The following is a 26279-nucleotide window of genomic DNA, read 5'->3' on the forward strand; positions in this document are numbered from 1 at the left end:
CCTGCTTCACCGCCTGTGAAGCGACTCCCTTGCAGGTGGGGAGCCGGGGGCTCGAACGGATCCTTATGCCGGTCCTTGTGCTTTGCGCCACATGTGCTTAGCCCACTGTGCTACCATTCGACTCACCAGAGTTCATGGTTTTAAATTAGTATGATAGGATTTATTTGAATCGGAATAAGGAAGTGTGCTCTTGATATTTCATCTTAAATATTTTTGCCCACCTAGTCCTTACTCAATTACATATAACAAGATTATAAGGAAAGAAAAAACCCTTTGGGGGCTGACAGATAATATCAGTAGGGTACACAAATTGCCAGGCACAAGGACCCTGGCTCAAGTCCTCGTTAGAACCTACAGGGGGAGGAAGGTCAGGAAGCAACGGGGCCCGGCTATAGTGTTTTCCTCTTTCTGTATTTCTGTCTGTCTCTCACATTTATCAAGAAGAAAGAAAGAGAGAGAGAGAGGGAGAGAGAGCAAAGGAGGTGGCTACCTGGAGTAGCAGAGTTCTGCATGTACTAAGCCCCATCCGGGGCCAAGTGGTAGCACACCCAGTTAAGTGCACATAGTACTAAGTGCAGGGACCCACACAAGGGCCTGGGTTCAAGCCCCAGCTCCCCATCTGCAGGGGGGACGCTTCACAAGTGGCAAAGCAAATCTGCAGGTGTCTCTTTCTCTCTCCTTTGCTGTCTCCCTCACTCTCTCACTTTCTGTCCTATCCAACAAAATGGAAAAAGTAGCCACCAGTAGCAGTGGATTTGTAGTGCCGGCTTGGAGCCACAGCAATAAACCTGAAGGCAGAAAAAAAAAAATCCTTATCACAGAAATATCTTGGTTAAAATTTTACAGAAATGAAGTTCTTAACTTGTTCTGCTTTCTTTATGTTAAGATGGTCACAGTGGATGCAGTGAAGGAAGGTTCTCCTTGCCTCCCTGCCCCTCTGGAGCAGTGTAAGGCAGGAAGCTCTGCATGGGAACACAAAGGCAAAGAAATGACAAAGCTTCCGCCGGGGGCTCCTCTGAAGGTGCGACTGGCTCTGTTCTCTGGGATGTGCTGTGCTGGGCCCAGGATGATCTTCTCACCCTGGGTTGTTGTGGCCACCTCTGCCATCTTTGGTCACAGACCTTCCTTGTCTTGTGCATAAACCCTGTGCTACCTCCTTCTCCTAGGTATCAATTCAGCAGCCTCCCATATTTCCTGGCGTTCAGTTTTAGAAATGCTTTAATTCAAACGCTTCCACGTTTCTCTGAGGCCTCTGCCTTGTGTAGACCTGTGTTATGCAGCTGCCTAATCTGGTGGTGTTGGGGGGGGGGGAGACATTCAAGATACCTCATTGTTAATTACGTCTTGTGGGAATTGCATGGTGGCTGGAGACCATCATTTGAATCTTTTTATAAATTTGTTGAGACAGTACATGAGGGTCCAGAATATGGTTCATTGTGGTTGAAATGTTCTTTTTAAATTTTTATTTATAAAATAGAAATAATGACAAAAACCATAGGACAGGAGGGGTAAAATTCCACACAATTCCCACCCCCCAGAACTCTGTATCCCATCCTCTCCCTTGAAAGCTTTCCTATTCTTTATCCCTCTGGGAGTATAGACCCAAGGTCATTGTGGGATGCAGAAGGTAGAAGGGCTGGCTTCTGTAATTGTTTCCATACTGAACATGGGTAATGGCAGGTCGATCCATACTCCCAGCCTGTCTCTCTCTTTCCCTAGTGCGGCAGAGATCTGAGGAGGTGAGGCTTCAGGACACATGGGGTCATCTGCCCAGGGAAATCAGGTTGGCATCATGGTAGCATCTGGAACCTGGTGGCTGAAAAAAAATTAAGATATAAAGCAGAACAAATTTCTGACTAATCATGAACCTAAAGGCAAGAATATTGCAGATGAAATTTGAGGTCTCTGTTTTGGAAAAAGCTAGTAGGTCTATTTTAGGTATATTCCAAGGGGCCCATGACTTTACTAGTTTTTGCCTGCACCTGACAGCTAATATGTAGGTGGACCCAGGTTATTGTCTGGGGGGAAATGGTGTCATAGTTGGATAAAGGACTAGAAAGCTGGATCAGGGAAGAGGGCAGCTCTCAAATATTTTTGAAAAGTGTATAAATATTGTTAACTATAAACCACACTGGTTTGATCTGGGGCCCATAGTCAGCACAGGTGCCCGTGTAACCTCTGCATCCCTGTAGGTCTGAGCTCGCATTCTGTGGTCACAGCTGGGAACATTCCAGGCTGCACGAATTTCATGACCCACCTTCCTCAGGTAGTAGGTAGAGTATGTTGCCCAACCTCCCTTTGGAGAATGGAACAGTCCCTACCACTATTGATCCACATTGAGGGCAAGGTCCTATAGGGGCCCACAAAGGGGTCCATTATTTTGTTCCTGATGGAGATGACCAGTGACAGTGGTGAGAGGGATCTGTTAGAGGTCTAGGCCCATCATGTCTGTGTGGGAACCCCAGGTGATGGGTGGCCTGGTAGTGAGTAAAGAGTCTTCGTTAAGGTATGCTGGTCTCTTGCCCCTATTCAGCTTTTGCAGTCCTTACTTTGACACGGTTTGCTTTGGAGTGACTGGGGGACTTGTAATAGGAGGTAGGTGAGGAGGGCGTCTGGATCTAAGTAGAAACTATTTCATTAGGTACTTTGAGATGTCTTTTTAGTTCTTCTAGCTTCATTTTTGGACTCACTGCAAATTATTGTGCACTTTTGCTTTAAGGTCTATTTTTTCCCCCAGTTTAGGGTACATGTACATATGCCCTATCTCATGGGCCCTGATCTATATCTAGGTTTTGTTAAGAAGTACGCCACTCAAAATGGAATTAAGGAGTCCCGTGAGCTAGGAAAGGTCTCACCAGAGTCTTAGGGCTGACATTCCACGCCTGACGTCTCTAGACACAGTCCGAAGTGTAACACACCAAAATGCCTTATGAAAAAGAAAGGTGTGCTCTGCTGTGGTTGAGATGAATGTTTTGTAAATAGCACGGGCGGTAGTGCACCTGGCTGAGTGCACATGTCACAGTGCTCAAGGACCCAGGTTCAAGCCCCTGATCCCCACCTGCAGGGGGAATGCTTCACAAGTGATGAAGCAAGACCCCAGGTGTCTCTCTCCCTCTCTATCTCCCCTTCCCTCTCTTTCTGGCTGTCTCTATCCAATAAATAAAGGTAATGAAAACATTTTAAAATAAGAAATGCATAGCAGCTGGTTGCATTGGTGGGTGTTGGTCAAGCCTCTATCTTTTCTGTTTCTTCGTCTTCTTTAGTCACTTATTGGAAGAGGGATAGTGAACCATTTGTCTGTTATTTGGACTTTGTCGACCACTCCTTACAATTCTATCAACATTTCTTTCTGTGTTCTTCAGTTCAGCTAGTAGGTATGTAGGTATTTTTGATCATTAAGTTCTCTCTCTCTCTCTCTCTCTCTCTCTCTCTCTCTCCCTTCTGCCCTCCCTCCTTAGCCCCCTCTCTCTGCCTCTAGGGTTATCACTAGGACTCGGTGCCTGCACTACAATTCTGCCATATGTCAGAGCTGAGTGGTGTTCTGGTAAAACTTAATAAATAATAAAACTCAAGAGTCTTTAAAGGAAGAGTTTCCTAGGAGTGTTCATTCAGCAGTCTTTGCTCCAGGCAAGAGCCTCTGCTGTTGTTATCAGCCTAAACCCAGCCTTCTCAGAATCAGCCCCAATCTGCCTAAGGCAGCCTCAGGACGAAGCTGCTGGGGCCTCTTCCCCCACTTTGCATTGTCTTGTGCAAGATTCCGGTCCTTGCAGAAAACTGCCTATTCTCTGTTTTCCCTCCCCCAGACAGAGCCAGTCCAGTGTGTCCACTGGAATGCCAAGCCCTGGGCAGGGAAAGCCCCTTTATCTGCAGGCTCTGTTCTGAGTGGTCCTGCCAGGGACTGGGAGAGGACTGCCCCTTTGTAGACCCTGGCTTTCCAAGTTCTCTCTCTCTCTCCTACCAGAGGTAAGCCGGTGTACTTGTTTAGATGTGACCAATGGGTTTCATGGAAACTTCTTTGCTTTCTCTGCTCCTCAGGCATGCCTTGAATACCAGCAAGTCTGAGGGAGAGTCTCCCTGTTATTATAAAGGGTAGCTTTCCCCTACATGCTCAGATAATTCTCCCCAAGATGATGGGCCTTCCCAAGATGTTTGTTTTCCCAGAGCACGGCTTGGTTCTGGTTTATGCTGGTGCGGGGGAGATGAACCTGGGACCTTTTAGCCTCAGGCACTAGAGTCTGTGCGTAACTCTTATGCTGCCTACCCCTCCCCCCAGCCCCACAGGACTTGCCACTTTGACCCATGAATTATTTCGAGCTGAGGTTAACCGAGTCTCAGTGGTACACTAGAATCTTACCATCCTTCTAGCTCTTATTCTCTCTCTCTACCTCTTTTAGATTTATTTATTGACACTTACTAGTGACAGAGAAAGGAGAGGGAAAGAACAGAACATTACTTGGGCACATGCAGTGTGGCGACTGAACTCAGCAATTTCTAGGAGAGCGAAAATTGGGGCTATTGGCCAAAATTAAAGTTATCTTTCAATACCAGAAGCAAGCAGCTCTATAGAGAAATCTGTCTGAATGACAGCACAAACACCTGGTTACAGGTCAGGAGCCACCCTCCTCCCTCAGTGCCTCAGGCTCTCACCCCATTCCCCAGCTCAGAATACACATACCTTTATTTTCCCTCAGTAACCTTAGAGTCCACATCTGGATCTTCCAGATACATGTCCTTAAAAAAAAAAAAAAAAAAAAAAAAACAAACAAAAAAAAACATTTTTTCCCCTCCATCCCACCTGTGACTCTGACCAGCCCAGAGAGAATCCAGAGGGGCAGGGGGAAAATTGTCCATCCTCCCTGACAAGTGTTTGAAATCTCAAGCCTGTGCTTTTATGACCTAATGTGTAGGGCGTGTCCTCAGGGTCATGCCCCTTGGGGTTGCAGGTAGAGTGGGCTAGGGGGTAGGAACGGTGAGCGTGAAACGCCGGGCCAGACCCCATCCTCCCTGGGCCTCAGCTTCTGCATCTCACAGCCGGACATTTCTTCCTGCACCTGCGCACAGACTGAACTCCACTCACTGCTGCCATGGGAACAGCCGGGAACCCATTCTAGTGAATTATTTAGACTTACAACAACACAGGGATGAAAACTCATCGTGAACCATTTCAGCAGTGAGAATCCACTGAATGAAAGGCTTCTTTCTCTTTCAGTTGGAGAGACGGTGTAGAAGGCAGAACACTGACTTGGCATGAATAAACTCTTGCACTGGATTCTCAGCACTATAAATGCCAGAGGGGTTCTCTGACTCTCCCCCCATCTTTCTCCCTCTCCCTCCATCCTTCTCTCCTTTTCTCCTTCTTTCCCTTTTTCTCTGTAATAAACAATTAAATCTCTCTCTCCATCTCTCTCTCTCTCTCTTTCTCCCTCCCTCCCCCTCTCCCCTTCTCTTTCCCTTTAATAAACAACTCTTTTAAAAATGTTTTTCTTTTTATCACTGCTGCTCCCCCCCCCCATTCTAATGACTACTTTAGAGCTAGAGGGAGCCAAACTTTCCTCACAGTGTAGGATATAGGAATATTACTGGGTTTTTTTTGGGGGGGAAGGGTGAGTGGCGGCACACCTGGTTGAGAGCACGTTACATTGCACAAAGAGCCAGGTTCGAGTCCCCATTTTCCACCTGCAGGGAGAAAGCTTCTTTAGTTAAGTGAGAGACAGAGAGAGGGCGAGAGATGCAGAGAGAGGGGAGAACACCACAGCACTGCTCTATTGCTGCTGAAGCTTCCCCTTTGCATAGTGATGCTCCCCCATGGTGCCCTAGGGGCTCTTCCCCAGGTCCTTCCTCAGGTGAGGGGGTTTCATCCTGACTCGCTAACCTTCCTTCCTTCCTTCCTTCCTTCCTTCCTTCCTTCCTTTCTTTTTTAAATTTCTTTATTGGGGAATTAATGTTTTACATTCAATAGTAACTACAGTAGTCTTTACATGCGTAACATTTCTCAGTTTTCCATATAACAATACAACCCCCACTAGGTCCTCTGTCAGGAATATTGCTCTTATATAGGAATACTATTCGATAATAATAGCTATCCTTATATAGAAATATTAGTGGATGATAATAATATTAGTTTGGCTTTTAAAAACAAGGCTGTACTCATAATGTGTTATTAAGTAAACTGATGTCTCGCATTAAATAATATACTTGGAGAACTCTTCTGGCCAGTTCATTCAGCATTGCCCAAAAATATCCATTGCGTGCAAGGTTAGTCTTTCAAATCAGCCCCTACTCTGGAACAGTCGGATAGACTGCACATTCTTCTTTTTTTTTTTTCTTTTTTTGCCTCCAGGGTTATTGCTGGTGCTCAGTGCCTGCACCATGAATCCACTGCTCCTGGAGGCCATTTCCCCCCCTTTTTGTTGTCCTTGTTGTTGTAGCCTCGTTGTGGTTATTATTATTATTGCTGATGTCGTTCGTTGTTGGATAGGACAGAGAGACATGGAGACAGGAGGGGAAGACAGAGAGGGGGAGAGAAAGACAGACACCTGCAGACCTGCTTCACCGCCTGTGAAATGACTCCCCTGCAGGTGGGGAGCCGGGGGCTTGAACCGGGATCCTTACACTGGTCGGTCCTTGCATTTAACCCACTGTGCTACCGCCCGATCCCCTGAACATTCTTCTTGATATGCATCTGAGCGAGCTATATAGTCTGTGGGACTTAGTCCTCCAAGAATAGACCCCAGAGCTCTTTCACCCTGAGGTGCATACTCTAAAAATGTTAATATCTTCTCCAGCGCTTCAACAGTGCTGTGCCCACTTCAAGCTCCTTGCTGCAGGAAGGTGGCCATTTCTGCACTGGATTTTACCCGATAACTCTTTTTTTTTTTTTTTTTTTTTTTTGCCAGGCATATAAGTGAAAATCACATCTTTGTTGTTCGGGATAAACATTTTAATGCCGTCATGAGTTATCATTCCACTGCTTGCCGGTTGATGGAATTTTCACACACATGCAGTTTTCTCCATCTGTGTGACCCACATACCCTTCCATGCTGTGTGGAGTTCTCAGAACTTCTCTGGTGGAGACAACAAATATCCTTTCCTCATTCTGCTGTTGGCCTTTGAGTTCAGGAGTGCGCCAATCCATTCTTAGAAGCAAATCATAACTTAGCTTTATGTTTGTTTTTTTTTTTGCCTCCAGGGTTATTGCTGGGACTTGGCACCTGTACTAGGAATCCACTGCTCCTGGAGGCTATTTTTTCCCTTTTGTTGTTTATCATTGTTATTGTTCTTATTGCTGTCATTGTTAGGTAGGAGAGAGAAATGGAGAGAGGAGGGGAAGACAGAGGGGGGAGAGAAAGATAAACACCTGCAAACCTGCTTCACTGCTTGTGAGGTGACCCCCCTGCAGGTGGGGAGCCAGGGGCTCAAACCAGGATCCTTACGCCGGTCCTTGCACTTTGCACAGTGTGTGCTTAACCTGCTGCGCTACCGCCCACCCCCCAGCTTTATGTCTTAAGAGTCATATGCCCTTTAGGTATGCTGACATCTATTTTAAAAATAAAAAATAAAAACTTAAAGAACTACCTAGAGTGACTAGAGGCCAGGAACTAAATATTACCCAATATTTTGTTTTGAAATTTTCAAATGTTCCCTAAAGTAATAAAGAATGCTACAACACTTTGAACAAAAAACAAAGTGACAATTGAAGATTCCATCTGAAATATCTAAAAAAAAAAGTTGAGAAATAGTATGGAAAAAAATAGTAGAATATATTCATCTAAGAAATGATACCTCCTCAAATAGAAATCAATGTAGCTATTATCATCATCATCATCATCATCATCATCATAATTAACTGGGATAAAAGATTATAAGTACTGCCAACCGCTTTTAGGTCAGGTTTGGATAAAGTTATCTTATTACTGTTATATTTGCTGCCAGATTATACAAGCCATTATGATAATGAGAATGAAAACATCATATGAATCGTCAGCTGGAATTCTTAGAACACAACATGAAGCATGTTAAAAATTGATTATGATAGAGTAATTGCTCACTGTTTTTATTAGGTTTTGGTTAGCTGGCAGTGTATCAGGCATTGTAGCAAGACAGTCAAACACACACACACACACACACACACACACACACCACACACACACACACACACACACACACACACACACACACTTCAGCATCTACTAAGTTTATTGGTTGCTATACATATTTTTTATTTCTTTAGTGGGTGATTAATGTTTTACAGTCGACAGCAAATGCAGTAGTTTGTTACATGCATAACATTTCTCAGTTTTCCACATAACAGTACAACCCCCACTAGGTCCTCCTCTGCCATCCTGTTCCAGGACCTGAACTCCCCCCACCCACCCCAGAGTCTTTTACTTTGGTGCAGTACACCAACTCCAGTTCAAGTTCTGTTTAGTGTTTTCTCTTCTGATCTTGTTTTTCAACTTCTGCCTATGAGTGAGATCATCCCATATTCATCCTTCTGTTTCTGACTTATCTCCTTAACATGATTCCTTCAAGCTCTATCCAAGATGGGCTGAAAATGGGTGAAATCACCATTTTCAAGATGGTTTCACTCCTAGGTGGTATATAGAGAGCTGAACCACACAGACTTACCAAAAAGAAAAAAGAAAAGAAAAAAAAAAAAACCCAAGTTTCTAGGACTTTGTGAGAACTATGGTGGTTATCTGCTACCTTTGGGCAGTGGGAGGGCAGGGACACAGAACCTTGGTGGTGGGTGCGTTGTGCAGCTGTATCCTGTAATTTTGTAATCTATGGTGCTGAAACCACTGTCAGTCTTAAATTAAGAAGGAACATAAACATGCCTTATTAAAAGCAATAAAGCAGTTCTGGAGAGGAGACTGCAGAGTATAGTAAGAAGCTTTCTCTGTAGGGAAGCCCGTGACACTCCCAAGCCCCAGGTGACCTCTGCATTCCTGCAGACATTCAGCACCAACCTCAAGGGCCTCTGGGAAAACTTCCTCTAACTCCCCAGACCCATGCGGGGAGGGGAGATGGTGAAGTTGTTTAGGCCGTGCCTCATGATTCCCCTGCGGTCTACAGAGCGAGCACAGAGACAGGTGAACCAAAAAAGACAGTTAATGAGAAAGAACAGGGAAGAGATTAGGGAGTTGTGAGGGGTCATAATCAGGACCAAGGGGACACACATGTTGTATTTGAGGCAGTGATGCCTGGGTTAAAGAGGAAACACTGTCAACACACCCGGAACCTACACAATGCTGTGGCACTGTGATACTTTAGTTAAGTAGAGGTGTGGATTCACCTGCCAACACTCATGTCCAGCGGAGAAGCAATTCCAGAAGCCAGACCTCCCACCTTCTGCAGCCCATAAAGGACCTTGATCCATATTCCCAGAGGGGGAGGAATGTGAGGGGAAGATGACCAGAGGGCTCTGAACTCCAACTCCATTAGGACACAGAGTGAGAAGAAGAAAAAAAAAAGGAAAAAAAAAAGAAAAAGGAAGGACTTTTGCAAGTAATAGCAGGTTTAATAGGGGTGACTTAGCAGAGAAGGCAGGATAATAGGAAAAAAAAAGATGGGCTAAAATTATAGACAGATAGGTACAAACAGTTATGGAAATAAGTGTCAACCTATTTCTGTGGCCTTGGGAGAACCACTGGAGGGAATGGGGACACAGCTCTAGTGGTGGGAACGGTGTGGAATTATACCCCTGTTATCTCATAATTTTGTAAATTGATATTAAATCACTAATAAATTTAAAAAAAAACATCGACAGGCTAATTAATATGTGGAGCACCAGGCTCCAGGTCCAGGGAAGAAGGGGCAGGTTGAGTGCCAGGTTCAGGGCTGGTGCGCGCATCTTCCCCTGTCCCGCCCCGCCCCCCTCCCAAGCCCCGCCCCTTCCGCCTCACAAGCCCCGCCCACCACGAACACCGCCCCACACGCCCCGCCTCCTCAAGGCCACGCCCCTCGCCGTGGCGGCGGGCGGAGAGCCGGGCGCTGCGGTATTTTGTCCCAAGCGGCGCCCCGTCCTCGGCGGCGGCGGCGGCGGCGGCGGAGGCTGAGCGGACGGGCCGGGCGGCCGGGCCTCAGGCGGCGGGAGCGGAGCCCCGCGGAGCAGGCGGTGGACGCGAGCGGAGGCCGGGCCGAGAGGACGGTGCCGGAGGCCGCGCGTCCCGGAGCCCCCGCCGCCCCGCGGGCCCCGCCGCCGCCGCCCGGAGAGGGGGCGGGGCCCGAACCCGCCATGGCGGGGGGCCCCTGCGGCGGCCTGGGAGCGGCGGCGGCGGGCGGCGGCGAGATCGTGCAGCTCAACGTGGGCGGAACCAGGTCAGGACCCGGCCCGGCCCGCGCGGAACTCCCGGGCCCGGGGCGCAAACCGGAGACGCGGACCCGGGCCTCCTGGGCCTCCCTGGGCCTCCCTGCACCCCGGGCTCCTATGCACCCCGGGCCTCCTGAGCCTCCTGGGCCTCCCTGCACCCCGGGACCACCATGCACCCCGGAACCTCCATGCACCCCGGGCTTCCATGCACCCCGGGCCTCCTGGGCCTCGCTGCACCCCGGGACCTCCATGCACCCCGGGACCTCCATGCACCCCGGGCTTCCATGCACCCCGGGCCTCCTGGGCCTCCCTGCACCCCGGGACCTCCATGCACCCCGGGCTTCCATGCACCCGGGACCTTCATGCACCCCGGGACCTCCATGCACCCTGGGCCTCCCTGCACCCCGGGACCTCCATGCACCCCTGGCCTCCATGCACCCCGGGCCTCCATGCACCCTGGGCCTCCATGCACCCCGGGACCACCATGCACCCCGGAACCTCCATGCACCCTAGGCTTCCATGCACCCCGGGCCTCCTGGGCCGCCCTGCACCCCGGGACCTCCATGCACCCCGGGCTTCCATGCACCCGGGACCTTCATGCACCCCGGGACCTCCATGCACCCTGGACCTCCCTGCACCCCGGGACCTCCATGCACCCCTGGCCTCCATGCACCCCGGGCCTCCATGCACCCTGGGCCTCCATGCACCCTGGGCCTCCATGCACCCCGGGCCTCCTGGGCCTCCTGGGCCTCCCTGCACCTGGGGCTCCAGGGCCTCCCTGCACCCCGGGACCACCATGCACCCCGGGACCTCCATGCACCCTGGGCTTCCATGCACCCCGGGCCTCCTGGGCCTCCCTGCACCCCGGGACCTCCATGCACCCCGGGACCTCCATGCACCCCGGGCCTCCTGGGCCTCCCTGCACCCCGGGCCTCCCTGCACCCCGGGCCTCCATGCACCCCAGGCCTCCATGCACCCCGGGCCTCCATGCACCCCGGGACCACCATGCACCCCGGGCCTCCATGCACCCCGGGCCTCCCTGCACCCCGGGCCTCCCTGCACCTGGGGCTCCTGGGCCTCCCTGCACCCCGGGACCACCATGCACCCTGGGACCTCCATGCACCCTGGGCTTCCATGCACCCCGGGCCTCCTGGGCCTCCCTGCACCCCGGGACCTCCATGCACCCCGGGACCTCCATGCACCCTGGGCCTCCCTGCACCCCGGGACCTCCATGAACCTTGGGCCTCCCTGCACCCCGGGCCTCCTGGGCCTCCCTGCACCCCGGGAAACCCTGCACCCTGGGCCTCCATGCACCCCGGGCCTCTTGGGCCTCCTGGGCCTCCCTGCACCTGGGGCTACTGGGCCTCCCTGCACCCCGGGACCACCATGCACCCCGGGACCTCCCTGCACCCTGGGCCTCCATGCACCCCAGGACCTCCATGCACCCCGGGCCTCCTGGGCCCCCCTGCACCCCAGGCCTCCTTGCATCCCGGGTCCCCCTGCACCCCGGGTGTCCCTGCATCCCGGGCCTCCCTGCACCCTGGGTCTCCTGGGCCCCCCTGCACCCCGTGCCTCCCTGCACCCTGGGTCTCCCTGCACCCCGGGCCTCACTGCAACCCGGGCCTCCCTGCACCCCGGGCCTCCTTGCACGCTGGGTCTCCTGGGCCTCCTGGACCTCCCTGCACCAGGGGCCTCCCTGCACACTGGGCCTCCTGGACCTCCTGGGTCTCCCTGAACTCCGAATCTCCCTGCACCCCGGGCTTCCCTGCACCCCGGGTCTCCTGGGCCTCCCTTTAACCCGGGTCTCCTTGCACCTCGGGCGTCCTGGGCCTCTCTGCACCCCGACCTCCCTGCACCCCAGGTCTCCCTGCACCCTCCTGGCACCCACCCCGTCCCCCTGGGCCTCCTTGCGCCACACCCCTGGGTCCCCTACACCCCTGGGCCCCCCTGCACCCCTGGGGCCCCCGCACCCCTGGGTCCCCTGCACCCCTGGGCCTCCCTGGGACCCCGAAAACCACTGGGTTGCATCTAACCCGAACCCCTAGGACCCCAAAATCCCTAGGTCGCCCTGCACCCCTGGTCCCCCTGGGCCTCCTTGCTCGGCCCCCTGGGTCTCCCTGCACCCCATCCCAGGGCAGCTGCACCCAAGCTACCCCCCACTCCAGCCAGGTGTCAGTGGGGGGCCTTCTGGGTGCTCCCATCCCCTTTGGTTCAGCTTGTTGGGAGGAAAGGCCCGTTTTGTATTGTGTGTCTCAAAATGTATTTATTTTACTGGGCGAGGGTTTCACAGATCCAAAATTTATTTTATTGGAGGGGGAATTCACATTTTCAAAATGTCAATTTCATTGGGGGAAAACTGATGGTTTCCAGATGGATTCATCCATGTTATGGGGAGGGGCATTCATGGTTATACGGCCAGCACAGTCGTCGGTACCTGTGTAAGGTGTCCGCTTTCTGCAAAGCGCTCACCGCAGCCTAGGTCTGGGAGTCAAGGCCTGCTTTGTTTGTTCCAGGGTTTATTATTTTCACCGGAGGACATTAATGGCTTCAAGTTCTGTTTTATTTTTATTGGAATTCATGGTTTTATAGTCAGTACAGTCGATGCTACCTGTGTCGTTTTCTGCAAAACTCTCTCACCCACAGCCTGGGTCCCCTCCACCCTGGGGGACCAGGACCAGGAAGGCCCCCCCCCCCCCCCCCCCCCCCGTCCTTGACTCCGGCAGTGAATAGGTTTGCAGTGGCTCTGGAGCCCCTTCTGTTACTCACACGGGGGTTTGCAGCGTGTGCTCTGCCGCAGGCCTGGGGGGCGACCCAGGCTGTCTCTGCCGGAGGCCTTGAGCAGCATCTTGGATAGCCTCCGAGGCCTGCAGTGTTTCTTTCCATCCTTCAGGTTTCCGCTTTTCCTGCTCCCGTGTTGGTAGTCGCAAGGCGCCACTCCAGAGAGCCAGACACAGCCTTCACAGCAGCCTGGGCCTGTGCTTTCTTCCCCGGGTGCAGTGTCTGTCCACCTCTGCTCACGCTTTCTCTGGAGCTTTCCCGGGGTGCAGTGTGTGTGTGTGTCCACCTCTGCTCACGCTTTCTCTGGAGCTTTCCCGGGGTGCAGTGTGTGTCCACCTCTGCTCACGCTTTCTCTGGAGCTTCCCCGGGGTGCAGTGTGTGTGTGTCCACCTCTGCTCACGCTTTCTCTGGAGCTTTCCCGGGGTGCAGTGTGTGTCCACCTCTGCTCACGCTTTCTCTGGAGCTTTCCCGGGGTGCAGTGTGTGTCCACCTCTGCTCACGCTTTCTCTGGAGCTTTCCCGGGGTGCAGTGTGTGTCCACCTCTGCTCACGCTTTCTCTGGAGCTTCCCCGGGGTGCAGTGTGTGTGTGTCCACCTCTGCTCACGCTTTCTCTGGAGCTTCCCCGGGGTGCAGTGTGTGTCCACCTCTGCTCACGCTTTCTCTGGAGCTTTCCCGGGGTGCAGTGTGTGTGTGTGTGTCCACCTCTGCTCACGCTTTCTCTGGAGCTTTCCCCGGGTGGGGGGGGGTTGGGTCTCCTCAGGTCCACTTGCGGAGTCACACCTGAGTGCAAGATTGAGGAGCAAGCTCCCTGGTCTTTAAAAATCCCCCCACTGGCTTCCAGATGCTGCTGACTGCGGCCGGGCATGTTCCTTAACACACATCAGAGGACACAGCAGGGACGCCATGAAAGCCAGCACTGGATTCACTGCGTGTTTACAGTGATAGGGCGATGAGTGAGTCCTTGCAAAGAATTGTGGAGTTCGCGCACGTTCATTCACGCTGCCACCAGGACTTGACTGCTGCCTTCCTGGCAGACTCCCCCCTGAAAGAGGCTGAGAGACATGGGGGAGAGACAGAGACAGTGGGGGAGAGAGCTGGAGGGGGAGAGAGAGTGGGGGAGAGAGCTGGAGGGGGAGAGACAGACAGTGGGGGAGAGAGCTGCAGGGGGAGAGACTGAGACGGGGGGGAGAGAGCTGGAGGGGGAGAGACAGTGGGGGAGAGAGCTGCAGGGGGAGAGACAGTGGGGGAGAGAGCTGCAGGGGGAGAGACAGTGGGGGAGAGAGCTGCAGGGGGAGAGACTGAGACGGGGGGGAGAGAGCTGGAGGGGGAGAGACAGTGGGGGAGAGAGCTGGAGGGGGAGAGACAGTGGGGGAGAGAGCTGCAGGGGGAGAGACAGTGGGGGAGAGAGCTGCAGGGGGAGATAGAGAGAGTGGGGGAGAGAGCTGCAGGGGGGGAGAGGGAGCAGAGTGGGGGAGAGCTGGAGGGCGCCCCCGCACCCTGCTTCTCTGCTGGCGCGACCTCCCCTTGCTTGGCCTGTGGTCCCCGCGCGGTGGAAGGTTGGAAGGAAGGGCTGGAACCTGGACGGATGCGGAGTGCAGAGCACCCTCTGCCGGGTGAGCCAGCGCCCCCCGCGACGCCCCAGCCTGCGTAGACCCTCGTGATGACCTGGGGCAGCCGGCAGAGCTGCTGTGCTTCGTCGAGCGCCGGTTTCCGGAACATGATCATCGGCATCTGAGTCTGCCTTGAGAGCTCAGGCGGATCTGAGTTACCGTGTGGAAAACACAGCTGAACCATCTCTTAAATCTGTGTGAAGGGAAAAAGCTCTGGCGGGGCGTTTGAGGAATTAGCACATGGAGGAGCACCTGTGTGTGGCACAGGCCGTGGGGCCACTCGGTTTCCCCAGAGAAGCGCCGGGCGGTTGATGGTTGATGGCGGGAGGAAGTAGTGATGTATAAGCCAGAAGCTCTTACTCGCACTCCGGGCCAGCAGCGAAAGTGGGCAAACGGACGTACGGACAGGAATTGCACAGTGACCAGACATTAAGTAAGTCGTAGCCCTTGGTGAACATCCTAGGAAGTACAGAAAAAAAGAAATTAAAAAATTTTTTTTTAATATATTTATTTATTCCCTTTTGTTGTCCTTGTTTTATTGTTGTAGTTAGTATTGATGTTGTCGTTGTTGGATAGGACAGAAAGAAATGGAGAGGAGGGGAAGACAGAGAGGGGGAGAGAAAGACAGACACCTGCAGACCTGCTTCACCGCCTGGGAAGCGACTCCCCTGCAGGTGGGGAGCCGGGGGCTCGAACCGGGATCCTTACGCTGGTCCTTCCACTTTGTGCCACGTGCGCTTAACCTGCTGTGCTACCGCCCGACTCCCGAAAAAAAGAGATTTTACAAAGGAAACTAGTAACACGGGAAAAACCAGCCCACGTCGGTTTGTGGGAAGCCCAGTTGAAAGCATACGCGGCTCAGAGCCTGTGGGAGCCTCCAGGCCGCCCCTGCCAGGCCCAGAGGACTTGAGCCCAGTTCCCAGGCTCCGCCTCTAGGTCAGCAACTGTGGGCCAATTATTTATTTATTTTTTTCCTCCAGGGTTATTGCTGGGCTCGGTGCCCGCACCATGAATCCACTGCTCCTGGAGGCCATTTTCCCCCCTTTTGTTGCCCGTGTTGTTGTAGCCTTGTTGTGGTTATTGTTGATGTCATTCATTGTTGGTTAGGACAGAGAGAAATGGAGAGAGGAGGGGAAGACAGAGAGGGGGAGAGAAAGATAGACACTTGCAGACCTGCTTCACCGCCTGTGAAGCGACTCCCCTGCAGGTGGGGAGCCAGGGGCTCGAACCGGGATCCTTACGCCGGTCCCTGCGCTTTACACCACCTGTGCTTAACCCACTGCGCTACGGACGACCCGGGCCAATTTATTCCTTAGTGCGCAGTTGCTTCAGATGTCCACGGACAGTCATACCTGCCTTACAGGGCTGCTGGAGGAAGCTGAGGCAGTGAGGAGGAGATGCCGGGGTTAGTGGTATGATCGGTAGCATCAAATGCTTTTACTCTGCCGCCCTGTCTTTTGTTGGGAGGCGAGGAGCGCTGAAGTGGTGGTGTCAGGCCTTGCCGAGACCACCAGCTTGCTCACGACCCTTTTCTCGACACACTCCATGTGAGGTCTTACAAAAGCGCAGAGCAGGATGTCATGTCTGCAAGGAGCGCCCTTGTGCGGTGGTGGTTTACTGTCGTGCCTTCTACGGAGTTGTATTTGGAACCAGCTCTAGAGCGCTGGGTTTGTTTTCTCTTGTCTGAAAAGAAAATTGGTGGGATAAGGGTGCATTCCTTTTGCCGAGAGATTTATTTTTCATCCCACTCTGAAATGCTGGTTTGAGTTGAAGTGGCAACTACGGCCAAGCAGGCCTCTAGTGAGCCGAGTGACACAGAGCTGAGCTATTTGGCCGACAGCTTGTTGACTCAGCAGTCAGGAGAGGAAAGGTCACTGGTTGCAGGCAGACCTTGTTCGGAATTCATTTGATGGCTTCAAATCAGTCATTCACTTTTTAATTTATAAAAAGGAAACACTGACAAAACCATAGGATAAGAGGGGTACAACTCCATACAGTTCCCACCGCCAGAACTGTGTATCCCACCCCCTCCCCCGATAGCTTTCCTATTCTTTATCCCTCTGGGAGTGTGGACCCAGGGTCATTGTCCCTCAATAAATCCTTGGATCTTTCAGTTTATCTGTGATTATTTACTTTTTTGGCCAAGTCACTTATTTCCCGTGACTAAGATTTTGCTAAGACAGAGAACTTTTTTCTTCTCCTCCTCCCCTCTCCTTCTCCTCTTTATCCTCCTCCTTTTTTCCCCCATTTTAGTTGGCCTCGATGTTGTTGTTGTTGTTACTACTGTTGTTGGATAGGACAGAGAGGAGGGGGAGACAGGGGGGGGGCAGTTGGAGGGAGAGAAAGACAGACACCTGCAGACCTGCTTCACCACTTGTGAAGTGACTCCCTACAGGTGGGGAGCTGGAGACCTACACTGGCCCTTGAGCTTCACACCATGTGTGCTTCACCTGCTGTGCTGCTTTGCCCCCCCCTCCTTCTTTTTTTTAAATTTTTTTATTTATAAAAAGGAAACACTGACAAAAACCATAGGATAAGAGGGCCACAACTCCACACAGTTCCCACCACCAGAACTCCGTATCCCATCCCTTCCCCTGATAGCTTTCCTATTCTTTTTTTTTTTTTTTTTTATTTAAATTTTTAATTTAAGAAAGGATTAGTGAACAAAAGCATAAGGTAGGAGGGGTACAACTCCACACAATTCCCACCACCCAATCCCCATAACCCACCCTCTCCCATGATAGCCTTCCCATTCTCTAGCCCTCTGGGAGCATGGACCCAGGGTCGTTGAGGGTTGCAGAAGGTAGAGGGTCTGGCTTCTGTAATTGCTTCCCCGCTGAACATGGGCGTTGACTGGTCGGTCCATACTCCCAGTCTGCCTCTCTCTTTCCCTAGTAAGGTGTGTCTCTGGGGAAGCTGAGCTCCAGGACACATTGGTGGGGTCTTCAATCCAGGGAAGCCTAGCCAGCATCCTGGTGGCATCTGGAACCTGGTGATTGAAAAGAGAGTTAACATACAAAGCCAAACAATTTGTTGAGCAAACATGGATCCCAAGATTGGAATAGTGGAGAGGAAGTGTTGGGGAGGTACTCACTGCAAACTCTAGTGTAATCCTGCTTTCAGGTATATATTTTGCAGTAGTTTATGGATACGTGTGCGCATACGCTCTCTCTCACAGAAACTGGTGTATGTCTAGGTTATGGGACTTTGTTAGAAAGTGAACTACCTGAGATGAAATTAGAGTGTACTATAAAAGGAAAGGTCTCACCCGAGTAATGAAGCTGAAGGGTTGTCATTCCACACGTGAAGTCTCTGGATACACTCTGAGGTGAAGCATGTTGAGATGGCAATCGTTGCTTTGGTTAGGTTGTGATCGACGGATGCAATATTATTTGGTATGGATTGGGAGAAGCATACGGGAAAGTGAGCCCTATCCATGGGTGCCAGGACTGGGGGAAGTAGGGGCTCTATAGTGAAGATGTGAGGTTCCTGCTGTCTTAGGCTTCAAAAAGACAATCAATAGTTAATATTATCATCACATTATTTGTTAATTGGGTTAACTTTGAAAAGTCCCTTTGTTATGGTTTGCTGTACAGTACCCAGTATCTTGTATATAGCTGTGCTATTGGAAGCTTCTAATCTACTTGGTCTAGGCTTTTGAGAGAGTCCGCATATCAAATACGTTGCCTATCTATTAAAAAGATTCAGTTTGTCTTTTGAGAACCTTTGAGACATACAATTGATTTCCCCCTCTCATATTAATTAACTACTGATTTATATGTCTACATTTTGCTAGGAGTGTACATAAACACCATTCCCATCACCAAAGGACCGTGACCCATCCCTCCCGCCCATTCCCACCCCCCACTTGCCCAGGAAGCTACATGTCTACCCCTCACCACTGGGTTTTTACTTTGGTGCCCTACTTACAGCTTTCCTATTCTTTATCCCTCTGGGAATATGGACCCAGGGTCATTGTGGGATGCAGAAGGTGGAAGGTCTGGCTTCTGTAATTGCTTCCCCGCTGAACATGGGTGTGTTGGCAGGTCGATCCATACTCCAGCTTGTCTCTCTCTCTGGGGAAGCAGGGCTCCAGGACACGTTGTCTGCCCAGGGAAGTCTGGTTGGCATCATCTTAGCATCTGGAACCTGGTGACCACAGAATGTGAGCTCAGATCTACAGGGATGCTGAGGTCACATAGGCTCCTAAGCTGAATATGGGTCCCAGATCACATCAAATGGGTGGGGTTTACAGTCAACAATATTTATAAACACCTTTCCCATATTTGGGAGCTACTCTCTTCCCTGATCCAGTTTTCTGGTCCTTTTTCCTGCCATGGCATCATCTCCCCAGACAATAACTTGGATCCATCTGCATATCAGATGTCAGGCTCAAAAAAAAAGCAAAAAACAACTAGTATAGTCATGGGCCCTTTGGAATATAACTAAAATAGGCCTACTAGCTATAAAACAGAGACCCCCCCACCCCACCCCAGCTCATCATCTGAATTATTCCAGCCTTTAGGTTCATGATTAGCCTTTAGGCTGTTTAATTATTCCAGCCTTTAGGTTCATGATTAGTCAACAATTTGTTTGGCTTTTTTATTTTTAGATTTATTTTTAAGAGTGACCAGAGCACCTCTTAGCTTTGACTTACTGGTTGTGCCAGGAGTTGAACACTGGAACTTCTGGGGCTTCAGGCCTGCAAATCAGGTGCATTTGCACATTGAGCTCTCTTCCAGACTTTTTTTTTCATGTTTTCTTGAGTAAACCGGCCTCTTTCTTAGTCTGATTGGCTCAGGAACTGTCTCATGAGTCATGCTGTACCCCAGTATTTCTTAATGGAGACACATTTCTGTGTAAAAGCCCATGGTGATGGGGAGAGACAAAGTATGTATGGGGCCATGCGGTGGCTGCACACCTGGCTAAGCACACGTGTTACCATGTACAAGGACCCAGGTTCGAGCCCCTGGTCCCCCCCACCTGCAGGGGGAAAGCTTCACAAATGGTGGAGCAGGCCTGCAGGTGTCTCTCTGTCTATCAGGTAAACATAAGTAAATCAAAATTAATAAAAGCATAAGAAAATCCTGCAGTGTCTTGTGCAGAGTCTCGGGAGTATTCAGAGGGCTGGGCGGGGGGCGTGGCCTCTGTTTCCTCCTTCACGCCCTGTTCTTGGTACAGTTTTCCCCCAGAATCGCCGACAATAAGCAGACTTGATGAGATGGCAGTTAATTTCAAAACAGCATATTTGCAAATGGTTTTTGAATGGAGGGATGGGTGGAGGCCTGAGTGAGAGCGTTGCAAATAGCCTCTAAAAGGGTGAGAAGTGCAGGTGCGGTGGGAGGAAGCCCTGTGAGCTCAGAGAGATAATCGAGGGGAGGGTGGCACAGGGCTGGTGAAGTCAGTGGAGGTACAGAGGGCGGATAGCTGGGACTCGATCAGCTGAGCTTGGTGGAGGTGGTACAGCTAGCAAACAGAAACCAAAATGACAGCGAGCGAGCAGTGGATGGCTTGGGGGTGTTGACAAAGTGCCGTCCGGCTGGTGGGGAAACAGGTGGTGATGGGGAGATGACACAGACCTGCAGGGGATCGTGTTGATGCTGTGTCCACAAGCTGAGACTTGGTCTGAAGCCCAAACTGCCGATTCTGCAACAGACTGGCAAGTTCAGAAAGTTATGTTTTAGGAACTATGCCAGTGAGTTGATTATTTATTTATTTATTTGTGTTGTTGTTGTTACTGTTGAACTCTGAGTAAACTCTGTTTTGAAAGTAGCAAGTGTTTCAGCTGTCAGGTAACTCTGGGAGAAGTAGGGGTTGCTGTGCATTGTGTAAGTTATCACACGTTAAAGCAAGTTCCGTTCTTCTAGCGTTTGCCCTTCTTCCGTAGCCAGTCAACAGCGTCAGGTTGAGCCTGATGGAAAGTTTCGAGACCTCCTTTGAATCTGGAGAGGTGGCAGTCGTTGACTATGTGGGTCATAGTCTGTCTGGAGCCGCAGGGGCAGTTCGGGTCGTCTCTGGCTCCCCAGCGATGGAACATAGCGGCGCACCGGCCATGGCCTGTTCGATAGCGATTGAGGAGGGCCCGATCATAACGTGCCAGGTCAAAGCCAGGTGGACGCTTGCAGGAGTCTGTGATGAGGTGTTTGTTCTTGACCTCAGCTGACTGCCAACTCTGTTTCCAAGAGTCTGGAACAGAGAAGTTCAGTGTAGGCGTAGGGGACCAGATTGGGTGACGAGACGTCAAACGTTGGACAGGGTGGGCGAAGATATCCGCGTAGATTGGCAGGTCCGGTCGAGCGTAGACGTGGGAAATGAACTTAGATGATGCCGCATCCCGACGAATATCTGGCGGGGCGATGTTGCTAAGAACTGGCAGCCATGGAACCGGGGTGGAACGGATGGTTCCAGAAATGATCCTCATGGAGGAATATAATTTGGAATCGACCAAGTGGACATGGGGGCTACGGAACCATACTGGGGCACAGTATTCTGCAGTGGAATAGCATAATGCCAGAGAGGATGATCGTAGTGTGGAAGCGCTCGCGCCCCATGAGGAGCTGGCCAGTCTTGCAATGATGTTATTCCTCGCGCCCACCTTTGCTGCAGTTTTTATGAGATGTTCGTGAAATGACAGAGTGCGATCGAGAGTAACACCAAGATAGACTGGCTGGGCTTCATGCCGGATTCTCGTATCGCCAAGCTGCACATTAAGCTCACGCGAGGCCGAGGCATGGTGTAGATGGAAAACAGATGATACCGTTTTTGCAGTGCTAGGGATTAGTCGCCATTTTTTACAGTCATCAGATATCAGAGACATGTCTTTCGTGAGTGTTTCCTCGAGGATGTCGAACTTGGATGCCTGAGTTGCACAGCAGATGTCATCGGCGTAGTTGAACTTCCTTGAAGAAGTTTCTGGGAGGTCATTGATGTAAATATTAAATAGCGTAGGAGCCAGAACAGAGCCCTGGGGGAGGCCACTTGAGACAAGTCTCCATCTGCTAGACTTGTCACCCAGATGCACCCGGAATCTTCTGTTTTGGAGAAGAAACGATATAGTGTTGGCCACCCATGGAGGCAGGCATCTTGAGATCTTGACTAGGAGACCGCGGTGCCAGACCGTGTCATAGGCTGCTGTGAGATCAACAAAGACAGCACCCATCTTTAAATTCTTCTGGAATCCATTTTCAATGTAAGTTGAGAGGGCCAGGGCTTGTTCGCAGGTAGATCTTCCTGGGCGGAAACCAGCTTGGGCGGGTGATAGGAATTTCTCTGTAAGATGAGAAATACGTGACAGAAGCAAGTTCCGTGAGACCCAGCCACTCCTCCCTTATAACACTGGGCAATTTTGAATTGCAGATTTAGCACCTCAAGACAGACTCTCATGTGGATCCCAGACTCTTTTTTTTCCAGGTATGTCATCATTCTTTAATACGACCTTCATGTATTTGATTATCAAAGATGAAGTTTTTCTTGATTAAATTACCGTTTCATTTTCCTGAAAAAATGTCTTAATTCATCAAACAAATTTTAAAATGTATATTTTGGAGATTACTTTTCATATGCAGACTTTAAAAACTCTTAACTCTGGCTTATTGTTAATGACTTCCAGTTTGCTGAGTGGAAGAATTTCAACGCTTCGAGATGAGACTGGTGCTGTAAGTAGCTTCTAAACTCAGTGATCACGAGGCATTATACGGAACTAGTGCTTATAGGAGCTCTAGCTAGGAGAGCTAATATTTTAATAACCAAATGAAAATGATGTTATATGCGTTTAAAGTGTTTTGGTTTTTGTCATCTGTACACCATTTCTAATCATAGATGCTGTACACCATTTCTAATCATAGATGAGAACTCTATTAAATGGGATTGATACCAAGTATAGCAATGCAAGCGTTCATGATTAGAGGGTTGGAGGATATGAATGCCCTTTAAATCGGTGGTCCAAACTGCAAACAAGGCAACACAAGTACTGAAAGATTCTGTTGCTGAGTTGGAAAGGCGGTACATTGCCAGTTAATTCCTGTAGTTTATTTTGGAGCATAACCTTATGAGCTTGTGGAGTGGCAGTGGGCCGAGGGAACGGGGGAATCCTAGGCTGCAGTACAGAAACATCTGTGCAGCGATTTACCTTTACCTGGCAGCCAGAGCAGTGTGGATTAAAGACACGTCTGTACGGGGAGCCAGGGTGTAGCCGACGCCCCTGCCATCTCTGTTTGTGCGATTGCCGCCTTTCACGGCCACACAAGGACAGACTCTCCTCATGGTGTTTCTCACAACCTCCCCCCAGCCTTAAGCCAAATGTGATTCCTATATTCGTGCTCAGTACGTGGCCAGGGCTCACAGAAGCTCAGAGGCTTTCTGTTTGGAGGCGGCCAAGTGACCAGAAGCCCCAGGTGTTTAATTGAGGTGGTGACATCTCCATATGAGGTCACACAGGAAGACCAGGTATGTCCGTGCAAGGTTAGAAAGAAGAGTAGCCGCTGAGAGAGCTCGCCCGGAAGGCTTTACCATGTGTGCCACCCAGGTTCCAGTCCAGACCTCACCACGCTAGAGGAAGCTTCCCTGTATCTGGGGGGGATCAGCCCAGAGCAGTGAAGCCCAGATGATAAGGGAGGAAGGGAGGAAGGCCGAAAGCCAGAATTCCACCAGTCTTTATAAAGTTTCTTACCTTCTGATAAAAACACAAGAATCTGTGAAACTAGAGTGACCGTATTCATTGTGTGTCGCCTCTTTGACTTGATTGATCATGGCAGGAAGGGACTGGTTACTGGCCTCTTCTGTCTAGCTTATTTACCTATGCTTTACAAAGTCCTAGGATTACAGCTTTGTAGTTGACCGGGTTGGTGTCAATAAACGTGCCTGTAGAGAGTTATCAGTTACATATTTTATTAAGCATTCTGTTTTGCCTCTATTCTGTAGGGTTGTAGTAAAGATTTGATCTGTGTTCACTTCCCCCCCACACTGGTCCTTGAGGAAATAGAGACGGTGGGTGTGGCAGTATTAGGAGAACAGTAGTTCTCAGTTGTCATAGCAGCACGTAGTGATTACTTTTCTCAACTACTCCTGTGTGCTGTTATAGAACTCCATTGTTCTTTTAAGTCAGTGCTGCCCATAATTAATAATTAGATAACAAGAACTTGTGTAGGGCCTTCCAGATTTGAATAACTTCCAGAATATTTCTGATTTAACTTGTCCCTCACCTGTCACTTTTACCAGGGGCATCAATAGACACAAGAATACTAAATTTTTTTTTAATATTTATTTTATTTATTTTTTCCCTTTTGTTGCCCTTGTTGTTTTATTGTTGTAGTTATTATTGTTGTTGTTGTTGTTGGATAGGACAGAGAGAAATGGAGAGAGGGAAGGGAAGACAGAGAGGAGGAGAGAAAGACAGACACCTGCAGACCTGCTTCACCGCCTGTGAAGCGACTCCCCTGCAGGTGGGGAGCCGGGGTTCGAACCGGGATCCTTATGCCGGTCCTTGTGCTTTGCGCCATCTGCGCTTAGCCCGCTGTACTACAGCCCGACTCCCAAGAATACTAATTTTATGTATCAAAATGTTATCCATCTAATAATGGGTTTTCAGGGTAAGTAAGGAGACACTGCCGTATGAAGTGTGCCCAGTTTGAAGTACCTTCTAGTTTGCAATAATGAAATTTCAGCATGGCACTAAAGAAAATAGTACTGAAATAATTTGTCATTCCCTAAGTTAATGTTATAAATATTAAAGTTAGAAATTTAAGTTGTAATTTGAGAATAACATAATCCTTCATTTATAGATATTTATTGATAGAGATCCAGCGGCATTTGCACCCATTTTAAACTTTCTTCGGACGAAAGAACTGGACTTGAGGTAAGAAGTGCATCGTGTTAAGGTGTAAACAGGCTTTTGTTGTTGGATCATTTTCTGAAGAAATGTTGCGCTTCCTTCCCCCAGTGCTGTTTTTGTTGAAATGCTCCTCAGATTGGAGCTCTCATAGATGCAGATCAGCATCCTCTAGATTGCCCTCACAGCCTTTAACCTGGCTCCCCACCTTCATTTTTAGATTCCTTCAAATCATTTTCCACACTGTAGTCAGAACTGTGTTCAAAAAAATACCAGCAGGACCTGGTACTACTCAAAGCCTGTGTTTTATGTTTTCTGTCTTTTATAGTCCCCTGTAGTCCGGCCCCTACTTAATTTCTCTTGCTTCAGCATGATCAGCCTTTCCTAGCTTCGTTGTTCTCCGTGGTGCCTGTCCACCAGGTTTGACTGTTGAGTTCCTGTAGCACCACAGCCACCACCACTGTGTCCTGACGCCTCCCTTTTCAGGAGTTTTCTTTTCCGTTAGACTTGGAGCTCCCAGAGGGCAGACAGCAGGGTCCCGCACTGTGTTCGATGCCATCGTGCACTGGTTTCTGTTTGTGTGTTGCTTTTACCACTGGGTGGGTATCAAGAGTTTGTCAGACGTTTTGTGGAGCCTATCGACAAGATTTTGCCTGTTTTCTTTTTTAACCTATTGGTGTGACGTTCCCATTAGTTGATTTTTGTAGTTAGTACTGATCTAGCCTTGTTGGTATGCATGAGACCCCTTCTGTTTCATTTGGTTTAAATCCCCCCTGCTTAACACTATTCTATTTACATAACTACTGCATTCTATTTACATAACCGCTGTTAACAAGCACCACCCTCCCTCCAGGGCATTTGTGGTTCAGTGATAGGATTCTCGCCTGCTCCACCCCCTCCTTGTCACACTCTGATTTTCACCAGTCACTTTTCTCTCCACCCTCTCTATGTCACATCCTGTTTCCACCCTACTTGGCAAGTATATATAAAGACAGCATTGTGAGTTTTAGGGTACTTGAGTTTAGCTTAGCTCATCTTAGATTGTGCTGCGTCCTGCATGAATAAAGAGATACTGCCTACAGCTCAACCATGAGTCCCTGGTCGTCTGTTACCCACCCGTGAAGCCAGCCCGGCGAAAACAACATAGCCCTGCGAAAACAACATAGCCTCACATACTTGGGATAAATCCCCCTTGATGGTGATGCCTGTTTCTTTTTTCCACACACTTGGGTTTGATTTGCTAATATTTTGTTGAAGATTTTTGCCTCCGTGTTCATGAGAGATATCGACCTGTTATTTTCTTGTTAGTGTCTTTTTCTGGTTTTGATACCAAGGTGATGCCGACCTCAGTGTTTGGTTGAGTTCACCAGTGAATCTTTCTGGGCTGCCTTTTGTTTTGAGTGGTTGGGGGGTTATTGATTTAAGTGTGCTAATCAACCAAGATGAATTCAGATCTTTATCTATTTTGACGTCTTGTCTTCTAAGCAATTCTTGGTTTGTTTCATGTCGATTTTCAGGCTTGAGGGTGTAGAATTCTTCACAGTATTCAGTTAATATTCTTTCAGTTTCCATGGACTATAGTGATGCTCCCTTCGTCTTTGTTCAGACATTATGGTTAAAGTAAGAACTGTTGATAACTAAACGTAAAATGAATAATTAGTATTATTTCTGTCTTGTTCCCTTCACATTGCTTCACTGTAGGTCTTCATTTTAATAGCGTAGCCCTTCATGAAGCTGTTATTCCCCTACACAC

General features: G+C 49.9%; 1 protein-coding gene across 2 annotated transcripts in view; it reads left to right on the forward strand.

Moving 5' to 3' along the window:
* The first annotated feature begins 10023 nt into the window (after positions 1 to 10023).
* The window catches only part of KCTD3 (potassium channel tetramerization domain containing 3), a 44672-nt gene continuing 28416 nt past the window's right edge, over positions 10024 to 26279 (forward strand). The window contains exons 1-4 of one of the 2 annotated variants that reach the window (XM_060178443.1): positions 10024 to 10320; positions 22057 to 22110; positions 22310 to 22355; positions 24480 to 24553. In XM_060178443.1, coding sequence (XP_060034426.1) covers positions 10238 to 10320; positions 22057 to 22110; positions 22310 to 22355; positions 24480 to 24553 — 257 coding nt within the window. In that variant the 5' untranslated portion in view covers positions 10024 to 10237. Of the gene's footprint in view, positions 10321 to 22056; positions 22111 to 22303; positions 22356 to 24479; positions 24554 to 26279 lie in introns of both variants that reach the window. The other variant, XM_060178445.1, reaches the window with a different exon arrangement.

Source organism: Erinaceus europaeus, chromosome 19 (assembly GCF_950295315.1).
Source record: "Erinaceus europaeus chromosome 19, mEriEur2.1, whole genome shotgun sequence".
NCBI lineage: Eukaryota > Metazoa > Chordata > Mammalia > Eulipotyphla > Erinaceidae > Erinaceus > Erinaceus europaeus.